Consider the following 16,918-nt stretch of genomic DNA (forward strand, 5'->3'; position numbering starts at 1 on the left):
CCCAGTACCTCAGTCTCGAGGATCAGCTCACAGGACACCAGGATCTCGCACTCTTCCTCCCCTGGCAGTTTTACAAGGGGGTGCCACCTCAGAGGAGGCAGGATTCGGTTCTGGACATCCAGCCAGACCACCGGGGACCACATGCTCCGGCCCCACAAGGTCTCCTTTCCCTGCAGGGAAGGGGAAGTTTGCCAGATGTGGAGGCCAAGCTGGAAGGTTCTGGCTCCTCCCCTGGGAGGCTGACAACTCTTGGATAAGAGCTAACATTTCTGTTGACGGGATGCTGTCAATCAGACCCCACTGGAGCACTTTCTGGATATTCTCCTCTAAAATAAAAAACTCGGGATCCCTGGGTGGCGCAGTGGTTTGGCGCCTGCCTTTGGCCCAGGGCGCGATCCTGGAGACCCGGGATCGAATCCCACGTCGGGCTCCCTGCATGGAGCCTGCTTCTCCCTCTGCCTGTGTCTCTGCCTCTCTCTCTCTCTCTCACTATCATAAATAAATAAAAATTAAAAAAAAAAAAATAAATAAAATAAAATAAAATAAAATAAAAAACTCAGGGATCCCTGGGTGGCGCAGCGGTTTGGTGCCTGCCTTTGGCCCAGGGCGCGATCCTGGAGACCTGGGATCGAATCCCACATCAGGCTCCCGGTGCATGGAGCCTGCTTCTCCCTCTGCCTATGTCTCTGCCTCTCTCTCTCTCTCTGTGACTATCATAAACAAAAAAACAAAACAAAACAAAAAAAAACTCAGCAACTTTGCCCAGTCCAGCCCACCCTACCTGGGAGTCCTGCTGCCACAGTTCCAACACCACGAGTGGTGGGCTGGCTTTGGTGTCCTCAGGGTCCTCATACAGAAGGAGGTGCTGGAAAATGAGTGTCTGGGCCCATGTGGGGGCTGCAGAGCTCCTAAGGGCTTGGGTGCACTGGCTATAGTTCAAGAAGACCAGCCGAATGAAGAGCACTGGGGGCAGGGGTAGAAGGAGAGGAGGGAGTCCTGCCACCGAGCTGTCAGGCGAGGCACTCCTTTCTGGCAGCTGCCACCACTGGACCAGATATCCAGGGAAGCCCAGGCAGGGCAGCCACGGCCACTGCCAGCTGTCCAGAAGGCCACCTCAGTGCAAGCTGCAGAGCCATGTGGTTCCATCCACATCGGTCTTACACCACGGGGTTGAGATCTGGGTGTTGCAGGGATGGAGGGCCCCACGGCTCCTCTGGAGGAGTTCTAAGGAACAACCACCTGTGGCTGCCCTTCCACAGCATCAGTGAGTGGCTGTGGTGTCAGGAGACGTCATGTGGCCTTCTCAATGTGGACGCTGATGCCCAATGGACACAGCTCCCGGCAGATACCCACTGCCCGGGCTCAGGCCCTCATCTGGCAACCTGCTCCTTACAAACAGTGCTACATAGGACAGCCGTGTGCATAGCACATGACTCTCCTGAAACCTTCCCTGGGTCCTCATGCACAGGGCTGGAAATCGCCACACATCCTCCCCACACCTCATCTTCTGACACAAGGGACATTCAGTCCCAAATCATGTCCCCCTTTCTTTTGTCTTCCTGTCTCATCAGTACTCTGCCAGAAAAATCCTCTTCCCTCATCAAGATTTAGCTAAGTGGTCCTGCCAGGGTAAAGCCTCCCCAACTCCACTTTCTGGTTTCCACAGTGTCAGGGACACATCTCAAGAGCAGTCCCGTCGTATACTCCTTCTTTGTATATTTGCTGGGGAGAGGGATCTGCATGTTTGTCACCCCCTTTCTTCACCATTCGAAAAGGCAAGTCAGTAAAAGCCAGCTGAGTGAATAGGTGGGGGCACCAGAAGTAGCAAGCACTGTCGGGGGGGGGGTGGGGGCACAGCGTGTGGGGAGCAAGGCTCATATTTTTTATGCTGCTGGGTGGCCACATCATGGGACCCCCAAGGGCATGGGGGAAAAGGGATGCCTGTTGCCTACCCTGGGATGTCTGGAACTGGTAGGACATTATGTTCCGGGCCTGGTAGATGTAGCAGAAAAGTTGGTAGTAGTGGGGCCCTGGGTAAGAGAGAAGCTACATCTGTCACCTGCCCCCAGGGTCCGCAAGCCATCCCCCCTCCCCACTGCTTGTCCTCAGATGCAGGGTCTCGGACCACCGAAGCAGACTCTCAGATGCTTACTGTTGAAGATGCAGTAGATGAAGGGTAGGTCATATGGGTGGATGTCCTCTGGGGCAGGCCTCCAGTAGCTCCTGATCGTTTTGTCTGGACCCTGTGTCAGCCTCCTGTTCTCTTCCTTCCTAGCCTGCTCTTTCAGATCCAAACTCTGTGCCCAGGACATTCTCCCTGAGGCTCTTGGGTGCTTGGCTTGTCTCCTAGAGTGCACCTAGATTACCCTTCCCTTACAGCCCGAAGGTGTGGATCTGGGGCACACACTCCCCTCCTCCCCCCGCCACCAGCCATCAGTGCCCTGACCTGGGGTGTCTCCCACTATCTGCCACACCCAGGCTGGGCCCTGGCTCTGGGAGGTGGGATTGCAGAGAGGAGTCACCTAGACCACTGAGGCTTTACCATGGATCCCTCCAGGAGGAATATGGGTGCAATGCCCTTGTCCCTGTTCAGGGCCAGCCTGCGGCGCCAGCAACGGCGGCGGAAACGGCTCTGGGGCTGAGGGTTCAGGTGGAACTTGGAGCCAAAGGTGCCATACTCCCAGCCCTCCTCCTCCTCTGCCTGGCTGGGGTGGTGCTGCAGGGAGGGGAGCAGAATGTCACCCTCCCATCATGGCACAGTGTTGGCGGTGGGGACCCTGCCCGGGTGGCCCTCTCACCAGCTGCAGGAAGGAGAGGGTCTCCTGCTCCAGGCTCAGCTTCCCATGGTTCCGACAGCGCAGACGCACCCAGCGCCGGCGGCGGCAGGAGTAGTAGGTCTTCTCCACTGAGTTCCAGACCTGGGGTAGGCCTGATGGCTCGATCCCTACTCCGTACTCCCAGCCTGCAGAGGCAGGGCCATGGCCTGTGGGTGCCCGGGTGCCCAGGGGCTGGGAGGTGTGGACAGGCCTGAGAAATGGGCCCCAGAAGGCAGGCTAAAGGGGAAATGCTTTCCCTCATGTGCAGCTGTCTCGGGCCCTGAGGTGTGGAAAGGATGGTGTGGTCACCAGGGTCGCTTGGGCCCAACTGCCCATTTTACTAATGAGGAAGATGGGGCTCAGAGACGTCTTGTGACCCGCACAAGGTCACACAGCCCATATGTAGCAGTGTCGAGGTCTGAGCTCAGGTCTTCTGACTTCCAGCCCATCACTCCTTCCCTGGAGCTACTACCTCAGGTGAACCCAGGCTCCATAACCATTTCCCCTTTCTAGAAAGTGCTCAGGAGGTGCTTACAACCTACCCTGTCTGAAAACTAGGGCCCAAGTCTATAGAAAGGGTGGTGATCCTGAGGCTGGGGGGCCCCCCAGAAATTCAGGCCCATCCCCCCGAGGCCTTGGTTGCTTTGAGGCTGTGGGAAGTGTCAGTCCCTGGCAGCTCCAGGGCCTCCTTCCCTCAGCCCATACGACCAGAGGATTGACCTTCATCGTCCACAGCATGGTTCAGCTCCACGACCCAGTTTTCCTTAACGTGCCAGCCTTGGGGGCACTTGAAGTTCTCCCTGGCTTCCACAGGGTCTCCATTCTGAGGGGGGACAGACAGGGCAGGCCGGGGGCACCTGAGCCGGGAGGCCACCTTCACTCACTCTCCCGCACATTTGCTCATCTACCTGCCCTCACGGTGCCCCCCCACCCCCGACAGTGCTTGCTACTTCTGGTGCCCCCACCTATTCACTCAGCTGGCTTTTACTGACTTGCCTTTTTGAATGGTAAACGTATTTGTAAAAGGAAATTTGGTATAGTCACTGTGAATGGAAAATCAAAGAAACACCCATCCCAGTGACTGTGAAAGGGGAATAGTGTGACAGCTCAGCTGGACGCTGCGGCCTGCCCAAGCTGGCTCTGTCCTTGTCGGGGAGGGGAGTGGAGTGGAGGGTAGTGCACGTGTGCGCATGAGATGGGTTCGACCCGCACGTCCCACGCAGCAGCCACCAGCCTAGGGCCACTTAGGTATAAACTGATTAAAATGAAACAAAGTCCTGAATTCAGTTCCTCACTCCCCAAAGTACCACATATCAAGTACTCAATAGCCACTCAACAGATGGACAGTGCAGACATACAACATTTCCATCATCACAGAAAGTTCTATCGGATGGTGTGGGCTTAGGCTAACTAGCCCCAGACAGAGTCTCTCCTTCTGGGTAAGAACTACCTTTGAAAGAAGCTTGGGAGGGAAATACTGCCCCTCTACGTCCTTACAGTCTCCTTGAAGGTCTCTCACCAGCCGCCTTGGGATACAAACCCCATCAGTGTGCACCCAGGGTCCTGCACAGCATGTGGGGAGCAAGGCTCAAATGGTAACCTTTGGTCCAGTGCTCGTTCCACTCGGGGCAGCCCAGCTTCTGAGGTGCCCACCTGGGTGCACTGTTTGTCTCCCCACATCCCCCGAGGCAGCGTCAGCCGCTCACCACGTCCGTGTTGGGGATGGCTGCCGGCACCCAGGCCCCCGCGGTGTCTCGCCACTGGTTCTCATACACCTCCTCCAGCACCTGGCTCTTGTTGATGTCGATGTTCAGGAGGAGTCTAGGGGCAGCAAGACCCCATTTCCAGCACATCCCTCTGAACTTCCAGGCTCTTGGGTCCTCTTCTGCTGGGCCAGTGTTCCCCTACCCTGCAGCCCCACCTGCTCTGGGCAAGGCTGGGCAGTGGGGCTTGGCACCCAGGGCAGGGTGGTGGGCAGGGACCTTTGTCTTGTGCACCCCAGCCCTTGGGTGCAGGTGACAGTGGCTGGGTGCCCACCTCCCCAGGCTGTGGCCAACTGGCTCTCCCGGTGCTGCCCACCCCACTGCTGCATATCCAGGGGCACCCTGGCCTTACCTCCTCTGAGGCTCCACTGTCCACTTCCCCTGCCAGTGCCATCCTTGGGGTACGTGGAAATCCTCCTTGGGGAGGGCCTTGTGCCCCATGACGTCCGAGAAGTTGGGGCAGCGGTACAGGCCCTGTTGTCCCCATTGGTCTTTATACTTGGCCTGGTTCTCGTACTGGGGGAGGGGCAGCTGTCAGTGCCTCCCCAGCTCACAGGGGACATCAGGCCCCCCTTGGGCCCCATACTCTGGGCTACAGGCACCTCTTAGAAATGTGTTAGGTAAGAAGGGGCCAGGAGCTTATGACAGGCAGCACTTCCCCTCAGTGGCACTCGGTTGGCACAGGAGGACACTGCTCGTCCAACTCTCACCTCAGGCCAGGCCCATGCCCAGGCTTTTACATGAACTGTCCTCTGTGATCCTCAGAGTCCCATTTCACAGGCAGGGAGACCAAGGCTCAAAGGTCAGCTCTGCTCGAGGGTGCTCAGCCACTGAAGGGTGGAGCGGGCAGGTGCCTGTGTTAGAACCTGGGTGGGGGCCCCCGCAGTGTGGGTGGTTAGCCTTGCTCCTCACCCGGGGAACCCAGTGCTGCTCCACCATTTGCCACATCTTTGCTGCCTCTGAGTCTTCCCTACCTCGTCCCCCTGCTGGACATGCAGCCCCTGCTGCCTGCACCTCATCCTAAATCCCCAGTCACCTCATCTCCAAGCCCTACGTCGGGGCTGATTATGCATGTTTTAATATATCCATTCACAGCATGCAACTTCGGAACCACAAAAATGTGTTTTTGACTCAGAAAATTAAAAAGCTGAAACTTCTTAAACTTCTTTCCCTCTGCTTTCATAGCCTTCTCCTGAGCCGTATCGTCCCCTGGGGAGCAAGGCTCATCTTGCCCTCCTCTGATCCTAGAGGGGTCTCTGACCAGCTGCTCACCTACCCCCTGCGTCTCTGGTTCTCTGGAAAGATGCCTCATTTCCAGGCCCCTCCCTCCCCAGAACCACCCGACTGGCCTGGAGGACCCAGCTGGGGCCCGCAGGGGTCCTAGGCCACCGTGTTGGTGACAGAGGAGACCCCTGCCAGTTGGAGCCTGGCTCACCTCCCACGCCTTGAAGTAACTGGGAGCAGCTCCCAGGGAACCTCCATCAGGGAGAGTGACTGGCCCTGGGGACCACTCAGCTGCCCCTTGCATCATCACAGGCCTATGGCTTGTCAACAAGGGAACGCCATGTGAGGCTGCTCCAGGCTCTGCTACCTCCCTTTATCAGAGCCCATTTCATAATCCTCAGATTCTGCTGGTGACATTTTTCTCCACCTCTGGTGCTGGGCAATGGCAGCTGGACCCTCCCCTGCCCCACTGGGCCACTGCTCACCGTCTCTGCGTACACAACAACTTCGCCTTGGCGGAGCAGCTGCAGATCCTTGCTGTCCGTGACGTTGCCGAGCCACATGCAGACGCGGAGGTGGGCCGGCAGTGTGTCCTTCTGTCCTTCACCCTCTGGGTACTAAATCAGAGGCAGGTCAACCCCACAGGGGTGCATGTGCCCCAGGAGCAGGGGCGGGAGTGAGGGGGGCACACACCTGCTCCTTCACAATGAGCCCTTGGAGCATCACACTGAGCTGGGTGCTGGGGCTTAAAGTGAACAGTGCAGAGTTCCTGCCTTCCAGAGGGAGATGATATGCAAATGGTTATACCTGTGACCCCATGCATGACGGAGAGGCTGGTGGGGGTTTGTGGGAGGACAGTGCCACCCAGGGAGCCAGGGAAAGCTCCAAGAAGGAGTGGTGATGGTGGTGACATTGACAAGGCAAGTGTTGAAAGTGCAGGGTATGCTCTGATCCTCACACACCTCTACGGTGGGGAAAGCATCATTTTCGCCACACTCGTTTTATAGAGGAGCAGATGGAGGCCTGGAGGTTGGTTGGTCTGAGATCACACAGACCAGTGAGTGGTACAGCCAGGAGTCAAGTCTTAGTGGTTCTCGCAGGATGAGAAAGACTCTGATGGGTATGGGAGGGGCCTTCACAATAGTGGGAAGGGCCCAGGGCAGGCAGGTTTGGGGGTGGGGAAGCCCACAGTGGCCTGGCTATTGAGAGTATGTGGCCCTGAGAAGGCTACTGCAATGAAAAGGGGCTGGGGCCAGGCCAGGGAGGTTCAGCATTCTCCAGGAGGCAATGGGGAGCCAAGGACATCTCTAAGAGCAAGGGAGTATTCCCTACATGCTGGAAGGAGGAAGGGGAGGAAGGCTGGAAGGAGGGCTGTCATCAGGGGTGCTGGAAGGAGGAAGGGGGGGAAGGCTGGAAAGAGTTGTTGTCATCAGGGGTGCTGGAAGGAGGAAGCGGGGAAGGCTGGAAGGAGTTGTTGTCATCAGGGGTGTTGGAAGGAGGAAGGGGGGAAGGCTGGAAGGAGTTGTCATCAGGGGAGTTGGAAGGAGGAAGGGGGAAAGGCTGGAAGGAGGAGCTGTCATTAAGGCAGGGGTGCTGGTCAACCAGCCTTATTTATGGCCTGTGTTTGATATGAGGGGCTGGTGCCCAAGCCTTGTAGGCATTAAATATTTTGGGAAGTACCCAATCCTGGTCCAGGGGAGAGATGACAAGGAACTGGACCGAGTGTGGTGTAAGGGTGATGAAAGAGATGAATTTGAGGAACATTTATGAGGGATGTGGACTTGGCATGTACTACATGATGATGGGCCTTCCTCTGGAGACTGCTTCAACCCCACTTCACCTGCTAAAGGACCCAGGAGAGGTGAAGTGGGCATGCCCTTGGGGAGACTCATGGGGGCTGCCCCAAGAGCTCAAGGTTTCTCCCTTGGGGGCTTTCTGGGCCCTTTCCTCCTGAGGAGTGGGTTGGCCCAAGGACTCCCAGCTTCCCCACCTGCAGGAGGAGTGTCTGTATCTTCCCACAGAACCTGCCCGAGTGCAGAGCCCCTGTCGGGGAGAACAGGATGCTGTGAGCTGGGACCTGTGCGTAGGCCACTCGCTGCTCCTTGGACATCAGCCAGATCATCACATCTGGGAGGGTCATCTGGGGCTGCCGAGGCGGGAGGGCGTCAGGCCTGCGTGGCTGGCTGTGAGTCCCCCTCCCCCGCCAGCGTGTCCAGTGCCCACCTCGGGGAGCACCGCATTGAGGCGGTACAGCCAGTCCTCCACGGTGGCCACCATGTTCCTGGGCTTAACTTGCTTGGCCTTTTGGGCCAGTTCCTGCAGGAGGCGGCTGCGGAGCTGCCACCTCTTCTTGTCCAGGTCAGTGGCTTTGAGCTTATCGGTCATGCAGGGCAGAGGGTGTCTGTGGCCAGGATCGGGAGGGAGGGCGCTGGACCTCTCTCCGCCTCACCTCACATGACCTCCCGCCTTGCCTTGTGGCCAGTGTGCGCTTCCTAGACTTGAGGTCCTGCCTGCCCCTGATGGCCTGGCCCCTGGGTTCTCCCCCTTCCCCTCCCACCCTCCAGCCCCATGCAGTGTGCCAGGCCTGTGTTCAAGGAGCTCCTTCGGAGGTGGGTGAGAGCTGTGAGACAGGGGCCAACCAAACCCTGGGGGCTGTGGGGCTGGGAGAGGCCTTAAGATGAAACTTCCAGCACAGGCCGAGCCCTCTGGAGGTCACTGTGGACAGGAGCAGCAGCTGGGGAAAAGCTGCGGGCCAGGATGTGCAGGGCTTGTCAGGATGACAGGGAGAGGCTTGCTTTGGTGGAGCAGCAGGCATGGGTGTAGGGACAGCCAGGGCAAGGTGGGGAGGTCAGGGCCAGTTTCCGGAGGGCCTCATCGGGGGAGGAGAAGCAGCTCTGTGGTTTGGGCTTCAAGCTGGGGAGAAATTGGAGTGGAGCTCCTTTCTTGAGGAAGTGGGGGTTGGGGTTGTTCTGTCTGCACCCCAACCCCATGTGAGCCTAGCTCAGCCCCGGCCTGGGACCACATGCCCCTCTCCTACTTGCAGTCCTCCACCAGCTCCTTCAGCAGCTTCTCCCACTGGGGGAGCAGAGCGGGGTCCCTTGGATTCCTTATGGACTTCAGGGTGTCCAGATTGGCTTTCTGCCCGGCAGGAGAGAAACAGCCAGTGAGTGTGGGGGTTCACCTGGGAGAGGTTACAGGGTTGACTGGCCCGAGATATTTTCAGTCAGGACCTAGGGGCCTTTTGGGTAACCTGAGGATGTCAGTCCAAAGCTCTCACATGCCCTTGCAAGGCTAGGATCCCCATGCACTCTCTCCACTACCCGACAGAATTAAGTGGCAGGAAGGAACTAGGAGAGGCCAGGACTGTAAGGAGTACAGAGTCTTGACCTGGGGCTTCCCTTCTATGCAAAAAAGTCATATCTAAGGTGGAGGCACCAGGTGGCTCTCCTGCTTGAAAACGTTCAGTGACTTCCCGTCCTTAACAGATGTCTAAGATCTTTTGTGATCTGACCTCTTCCAGTTTCTTTGGCTTTATTTCTACATCACTCCCAGGCCCTCACTGTCCTGGAACATCACTTCATCATGGCTTTGCCAATTTTTCCCTTCTCTGCAACCGCACCATGCCCCCAGCAAACTCATTCATTAAGACTCTGCCCAAATGTCACCTCCTTTTGAAACATCTCCTCTGATTATCCTCTCTTCATCTCCCCTCCCCCATCCCCAACCTCACCACCCCCATAGCTCTGGGTACTATATTTCCAGCCCTAGCTGTGCCCTATGGTAGCTATTTGCATATCCAACCTCCCAGATGGTAAGGCTAGGCACTGTGTTTGTTCAGCTTTGGGTCTTCAGTGTCTAGCAGTTGCCTGACACCTGCGTCTTCACTGGTGTGGAATGCATGAGTGAACTGAGTGACTGGCTCCCTAGGACGGTGATTTAGTTCCCCAAGCCTCCCAATCAGTGGCCTGAACCCACCCCTTCACCCTCCCGTACCACTCACCAGGCGGTCCCGAGTGAAGTAGAGGAGGTTGAGGCAGTTCATGCGGAAGCTGCTGTCCTCCCAGAAGGAGGTCACGGCCACGACTGGCTTGCTGTTATACCAGGGCACATAATGGTAGATGTTCCCTGAGACACACACACATGTGTGGGGATGTCTGAGGGACTGTGGGAGGTCTTTTCTTACTGTGTCCCCTCAGAGGACCTTCCTTTCCATTCCTCAAGGATGCCATCTGCTAATAAATCTGAATTGGACCCCTCCCGCCAGAAGGTGGACTGGTGGCCAATTGGGAATGTATACACTTTGATGAACATAGCTGGCCTTGCTGAGCATTCATTGTGCTCAGGTGTCACATAGCTTTTCAAAGTCCTCAATTTACACATGGGAAAATCTAGGCCACGGGTGGGCAGTAGTTTGCCTGGGGTGGCATAGCCAGGTGATCATAATGCAGGCATCTAGCTCCAAAGCCCTTAACCTCAGGTAAGATGTCAAGGCAAAGGGTGTGCCTTGAGGTAGAGTATCCCTTTTGGGTGATCTGTAAGGCAGAGGAGGAGTGGGCTCTAGGTTCAGGGGGAGACCTAGGGTTTGGTTGGGGTGGTCAGACATCTAACATAAAGGGCCTGCCAGTACAGAGGTACAGGGTCAGGAGAGCAAGGCTGGATAAAAGCCAATGATGGGCTTGGCAAACTAGGTTCCCTGGCCATATTCATTATTCAAATGAGGGGGGAAGCTAGATGAAATATACATTCATTTTTAAATTGTTCTGAGTTGTATTGCTGGCTCAATATAGGGAAAGAAATCTACAGAAGCCAAAATAAAGTAAAAGCAGAAAATCTGTGAGGCAAGCAAAGGCAAAGCTGACTTGCCCTCCAAGTTTCTGGCAAATCTTGGAGAACCTGTGCTCTCTTTGGCAAGGGCCAGGGCAGGGGGCTCCACAGAAAAAGCCTAGCACTGCTCAAGGTGAACAGTCTCACAGGAGATCCTGTATGTTATGGGTTGAATTGTACCCCCTATAGAGCTATGTTGAAGTCCTAACCCCACTGCCTCAGAATGTGACCTTATTTGGAAGTAGGGTCATTGTAACGGTAATTAGTCAAGATGACATCATACTGGAGGAGGTTAGAGCCTTCACATAATACAGGTGTTCTGATAAGAAGAAGAGAGGGACACAGAGAGAGGACAGCCAGAGAGGAAGACACAGGGACTGAGGGAGAACACCACGTGAAGAGACAGGCAGAGGTGGTCTGATGTGTTTGCATGCTAAGAACACCAAAGGTTGTAGGCAATCACCAGAAGCTGGGGCAGAGGCTTGGAACAGATTCTTCCTCAGATCTATCAGAAGGAACCAAGGGGGGTGGTGCCTGGCTGGCTCAGTCGGTAGAGCATGAGACTCTTGATCTTGGGGTTATAGGTTTGAACCCCCATGTTAGGTGTAGAGGTTACTTAAAAATAAAATCTTTAAGAAATAAAAAAAAAAAAAAAGAAAAAAAAGGAACCAACCCTGCCAACACCTTGATTTTGGACTTCTAGCCTCCAGAACTGTGAGAGAGTAAGTCTCCACTGTTCTAAGCCACCCAGTTTGTGGTGCTTTGTTAGAGCAGCTGTAGCAAACTAATATGGCATTGCAAAGCTAAGATTTCAAAACCTGAACCCTGAGTTGATGAGAAATAACCCACCACAAAGAAGACAACAGTGAAGAAACCAGCCCATCTCCAGCATCGCTCTGGGTAGAGAGAATAGAAAATTTTCCTAAATATTTGTAACTGCAAACGGGGCCTCATGCAGGTTGTATTTTGCATTCATATTACCTACGTCTGGAGAAAATTCAAAGTAGTCTTTGGTTGGCAGCACCCCAGCTAACTGGAGGAAGCAAAGAAATCCTCTCTGGAGCTGCAACTTTAGTCTACAGCCCAAAAGATTTCCCACAAATAAAGTTCCAAGAAGATGAGTGGCTTAGAACCAAGATGCACACTCTCTAGCTCCACAACTCTGCTTATAGGTATACACCTGGCCAAAAGGTATCCCAGCATTATGAAAGACATGTTGTAAAATATTCACAGCAGCACTATTCGGAATAGTCCCAAACTGGAAACCACCAAAATCTCCCTCAGTAGAAGAAGGGAAAATAAAATCTGGTATGTTTGCTTAATGGAATACTATACAGCAATGAGAATGAACTACAGCTATGCCTAAAGACATCTAGGTTTGTGTTTCCATTTCACAAAATGGTGGGCAAAAGAAGCCAGGCAGAAAAGACTGCATACTATACGGTTTCTTTTATATAAAGCTAACCAGACAAAACAAATTGGAGGTTAGGAGGGTGGTTGCCCTTGCTGGAGGTAGGGATAGAAAGAATCAAGGGGCCTCTGGAATCTAGGGGCTTCATTTCATGGTCTGAATGTTGTTACATTGGTGTGTTTGCTTCACAATAGTTCATTGAGTTGGATACTTTGGTTCCATTGCTATGTTATACTGAATTCAAAAGTTTACTTAACAATTTGGGGTGCCTGGGTGGCTTGGTTAAGCATTTGACTTCAGCTCAGGTCATGACCTCGGGGTTTTGGGATTGACCCCCATATAGGGCTCCACACTCAGTGGGGGATTTGCTTGTCCCTCTCCCTCTGCCTCCCCCTGCTCTCGTGCACATGCACAAGCGCGTACATGCACATTCTCTCTATCTCAAAATCATTAAAAAAGTTTATTTAAGAATTTAAAAAAATAGTAGCGATAATACATAAAATAGTGTGTCAAGTGGTGGAAAATACTATGGAGAAGAATAAAGTCGGGAACAGGGATAAGGAGCTGCCAAAAATTTTAAAATAGATTGCTTACCTAAGTCCCTTCCAAGATCTAGAAGAAATTATGCAGGATACAGTTCAGAGAGATGACGAATATGGAAGAGAGATTTAAAAATATGAAGAACAGAATGAGGAGTCCCATAGAGGACAGAGTGAGTCTGAGAAGGAGCCATATAAGAGACAAAGGGAAGAAGCAATTTTCAAGCGAAAATATAACTTTCCAGAATTGCTGGAGGACACCATCCTCAGGCTCTGGTACTGAGTGAATCATTAGAATGATAAATAAGCAGAGATCCAGGACTGGGGTTCTTAGATAGGAACGTGCAGATACAAGATGGCAATTTTCTTCTTCTACTCTTGGATAGCATACAAAAGCAACAAGGAGGAGGAAAACAACTCCATTTTCAGCAAAACAAGGAGACAGATATAATCTGTAGACTCAAAATACACATAAAGACTGCCAAAAGCAACTCTGATCGCTGTCCGAAGCCGGAGCAGGAAGGGGTGAAGTGTGACAGAGTCACCTGTGGGGAAGTGAAGAACAAGGCAGACAGCTGGAAGCACAGCTTGAGCAGAGCAGAGTGCTGAAAGTGCCAGCAAAAACACACTCCCAGAATGAACTCAGGGCTCAGAGGAGGAAATGTGAGCTGGCAAAACACAGAAAAAAAGTAGAAGCAAAAACAAAAGCACTGTAGAAAGGAAGACAACATAAAAAGGAGCCCAAGGGAGATTAGACCCTGCAGACAACTCAAGTGAGAAGCATAGAAATAAGAAAAGTGACCAAAATAAAATGGAAATAAAGAGTCGCGAAGGATCCGGGAAAAGCTGACAGATACAGAAGAAAACCAAGGAAAATTACTAAGCCCATAAACAGAGCCCCTAAAGTAGAAAACCTAAACCACGGGACAGAATATTTAAAAATATCATTTAACAAAACTCACATGGGAAAGAGTCTTTTAAACAAATGGTGCTTGAAAAATTGGATTATTCATAAACCATTTAATTAAAAATGGACCATACAGCTAAATATACGAATTAAAACTATAAAACTTTTAGAGGATAGGAGAAAAATCTTCATGACCTTGGGTTAGGCAAAGGGATCTTAGATATGACACCGTAAAAGAAAATAAATTGGACTTCATCCAAGTTAAAAATGTTTGCACTTCAAAGACACTGTTAAGAAAATGAAAAGACAAGCCAGACTATCTGCAAATCATGTATCTGATAAAAGACTTGTATCTAGCATATATAAAGAGCTCTTACCACCCCATAAGAAGATAACCCAATTAAAAAATTGTAAAAAAAATTATACCACTAGATAATTATTATAAAAAGGTTTTATTTATTTATTTGTAAGAAAGAGAAAGAGATATCGAGAGAAAGCACAAGCGAGGAGAGGGAGACACAGACTCCCTGTTGAGTAGGGAGCCCAACATGGGGCTCAATCCCAGGACCCTGGGATCATGACCTGAGCCAAAGGCAGATGGTTTAACTGACTGAGCCACCAGGTGCCCCACCACTAAATAAATTGTTAACAAAATAAAAGAAGATTCAAATCTCCCCCTGAAAGAGTACACCATATGCCAGGGACAACTGATCCCAAAGGATCAAGACTTCAACATATCCTGGTGAAGTTAGTAAACTTGCAAGATAAAGGATATTTGGGCAGCTGGACAGAAAGATCAAGAAATTTATAGGGAAAACATATGAGAGAGAAGGTATTGGTTATAAAAGTTTAAAAAGCCACAAACTTGTAGAGCAAAACATGAGAGAATTCTGTAATATTTTTGGAGTGAAAAAGACCTTTCTAATTATGACTCAAAAGCCAGAAGCCATAAAAGCAGTAGTTGGAGTACATAAAAAGAAAGCTCATGGGAAAAAAATCCCAAAAACTGTAGACAAAGATATGGGACAAATATGGGAAATGTACTTACAGATCATATCATGAGGGCCTAATCTCCCTCATATATGAAGGGATCCTAGCAATCAATAAGAAAATGACTAATATCTCATAGAATAAAAGAGAAAATTATATAAACATGCAATTAAAAGAAAATACAAATGACTTTTAAACATATGAAAAGATGCCCTACTTCATTTATAACGAGAGAAATACAAATTAAAACTATACCAAAATACCAATTTTCACTTACCAGACTGATAAAAATCCAGAAGTTTATACCAGATTTTTTTTTTAAGATTTTACTTATTTATTCATGAGACACACATACACACACACACAGAGGCAGACACACAGGCAGAGGGAGAAGCAGGCTCCATGCAAGGGACCCTGACGTGGGACTCGATCCCGAGGATCAGGCCCTGGGCTGAAGGCGGCGCTAAACCACTGAGCCACCCGGGCTGACCTATACCAGATTTTGATAAGACTCTCATAGTTGCTGGTGGGAGTGTTGACTGGTACAACCTTTATGGACGATTATTAGTCAGGGTACAACCAGAAAAAGAAAAAGCCACGGCAGATGTTTGAAATAGAGGGGATTTAATAAGGAAAATGTGTTGAAAGGGCCAACAGATCAAAAAGGGGAAACTAAGGGATGATGCCTGAGTAACTCAGTTGGGTAAACATTTGCCTCTTGATCTCAGCTCAGGTCTCGACCTCAGGGTTGTGAGTTCAAGCCCTGCTCTGGGTTCCATGCTGAGCATGGAGCCTACTTAAAAGGAAAGGTAGGAGCAGGGGAGAAATGAGCTTACTCAGAGATTAGTAACTGGAGGTAGAAACTACTGCTTCTAGGGCTGCGGAACCAAAGGCAGACAGTGGTGTGACCACAGATAGCTGCACAACCACTGCTGCACCATTGAGGTAGCTGCGCAGGATGCTGGAGCCCAACCAGTAGTGGCACTAGAGAAGAGGGGCTGCCTGGTGAAGGCTGGGACCATGGAGGAGTGGTCAGCCAAAGCTGGGATCTCTAAAGGGATGTGACCACTTTTAGAGACGCCTGCTGAATTGCAGTGGCAGGAAGGAGGGAGAGGGGGAGGTGGGGAGATAGAACAGAATGACAGTATCTCCCCTTTTAGCAGCTGGCATGGGAATCTGGGAAATGTCATTTACTGGTATGCGGCCCTAAGATATAGAATAGAGCAAGGAAGGGTAAGAATGAAGCTTGATATAGAACAGAGTATGCAAAGTCTCTCCTTGCTGGAGATGCTGAGAGCAAACAGGAAAATGATCAGCACAGAGGACAGTTTTGCAGGATCTGCCAAGATGCAAATGTGTTTGACCAATTCCACTTTGAAGTCATTTATGCATAAGACTGTATCTTGGGCAGCCTGGGTGACTCAGCGGTTTAGTGCCACCTTCGGCCTAGAGTGTGATCCTGGAGTCCCGGAATCGAGTCCCACGTCGGGCTCCCTGCATGGAGCCTGCTTATCCCTCTGCCTGTGTCTCTGCCTCTGTCTCTCTCTCTCTCTCTGTGTCTCTCATGAATAAATAAATAAAAATCATTTTTTTATTTAAATATTTTATTTATTCATGATAGACATAGGGGGAAAGAGAGGCAGGGACACAGGCAGAAGGAGAAGCAGGCTCCATGCAGGGAGCCTGATGTGGGACTTGATCCCGGGACTCCAGGATCGCGCCCTGGGCCAAAGGCAGGCGCTAAACCGCTGAGCCACCCAGGGATCCCCAATAAATAAAAATCTTTTTTAAAAGAAGTGTATCTTGATAGCACTGCTTGTAATAGAAAAAGATTGGAAAAGTCTGTCAAGACTTATTAAGAAAAAAGGTGTGCGTGTACACACACACACAAAAAGTGTATCTTGATAGCACTACTTGTAATAGAAAAAGATTGGAAAAGTCTGTCAAGACTTATTAAGAGAAAAGAAGGTGTGTGTGTACACACACACACACACCCACCCACAAAGAAGACTATAAGGGCAGCTATTTTTAGATATTGCAAAGATAAGTAGATAACAGTAAGAAACTATGGTGGAGGGGTGCCTTGGGTGGCTCAACTGGTTAAGCGTCTGCCTACAGGTCAGGTCAAGATCCCAGGGTCCTGGGATAGAGCCCCTACATCAGGTTCCCTGCTCAGTGGGGAGTCTGCTTCTCCCTCTCCCTTTGTTCCTCCCCCTAGCTCATGCTCTCTTGTGCTCTCTCTCTCTCAAATAGAAATAGTAAAATCTTTTAAAAAAGAAACTATTGTAGAAAATATTTTGATGATTCCTCAAAAAGTTAAACAATTACCATATGATCCAGTGATTCCACTCCTAGGCATATACCCCAAATAATTAAAAACAGGGACTCAAACAGCTATGTGTACACCGATGTTCATAAGCAGCATTATTCACAAAAGCCAAAAG

The 16,918-nt window shown here is 51.3% G+C and overlaps 1 protein-coding gene across 20 annotated transcripts in view; it reads right to left on the reverse strand.

The window, feature by feature from the left end:
* The window catches only part of FER1L5 (fer-1 like family member 5), a 58,448-nt gene that overhangs the window by 9,652 nt on the left and 31,878 nt on the right, over nt 1-16,918 (reverse strand). For all 20 annotated transcript variants that reach the window (XR_012003301.1, XR_012003302.1, XR_012003304.1 and 17 more), the window contains 14 exons: nt 9,804-9,928; nt 8,841-8,941; nt 8,027-8,204; nt 7,794-7,949; nt 6,289-6,420; nt 4,932-5,095; nt 4,523-4,637; nt 3,537-3,639; nt 2,799-2,962; nt 2,543-2,716; nt 2,153-2,297; nt 1,953-2,030; nt 782-963; nt 9-170 (listed from right to left, as the gene is read on the reverse strand). Coding sequence is in view for 17 of the 20 variants with exons in the window: in XM_072768135.1 (XP_072624236.1) it covers nt 9-170; nt 782-963; nt 1,953-2,030; nt 2,153-2,297; nt 2,543-2,716; nt 2,799-2,962; nt 3,537-3,639; nt 4,523-4,637; nt 4,932-5,095; nt 6,289-6,420; nt 7,794-7,949; nt 8,027-8,204; nt 8,841-8,941; nt 9,804-9,928 (1,979 nt within the window). In the remaining 3 variants the exon portion in view is untranslated. The remainder of the gene's footprint in view (nt 1-8; nt 171-781; nt 964-1,952; nt 2,031-2,152; nt 2,298-2,542; nt 2,717-2,798; nt 2,963-3,536; nt 3,640-4,522; nt 4,638-4,931; nt 5,096-6,288; nt 6,421-7,793; nt 7,950-8,026; nt 8,205-8,840; nt 8,942-9,803; nt 9,929-16,918) is intronic.

Source organism: Canis lupus, chromosome 11, assembly GCF_048164855.1.
Source record: "Canis lupus baileyi chromosome 11, mCanLup2.hap1, whole genome shotgun sequence".
Taxonomy (NCBI): domain Eukaryota; kingdom Metazoa; phylum Chordata; class Mammalia; order Carnivora; family Canidae; genus Canis; species Canis lupus.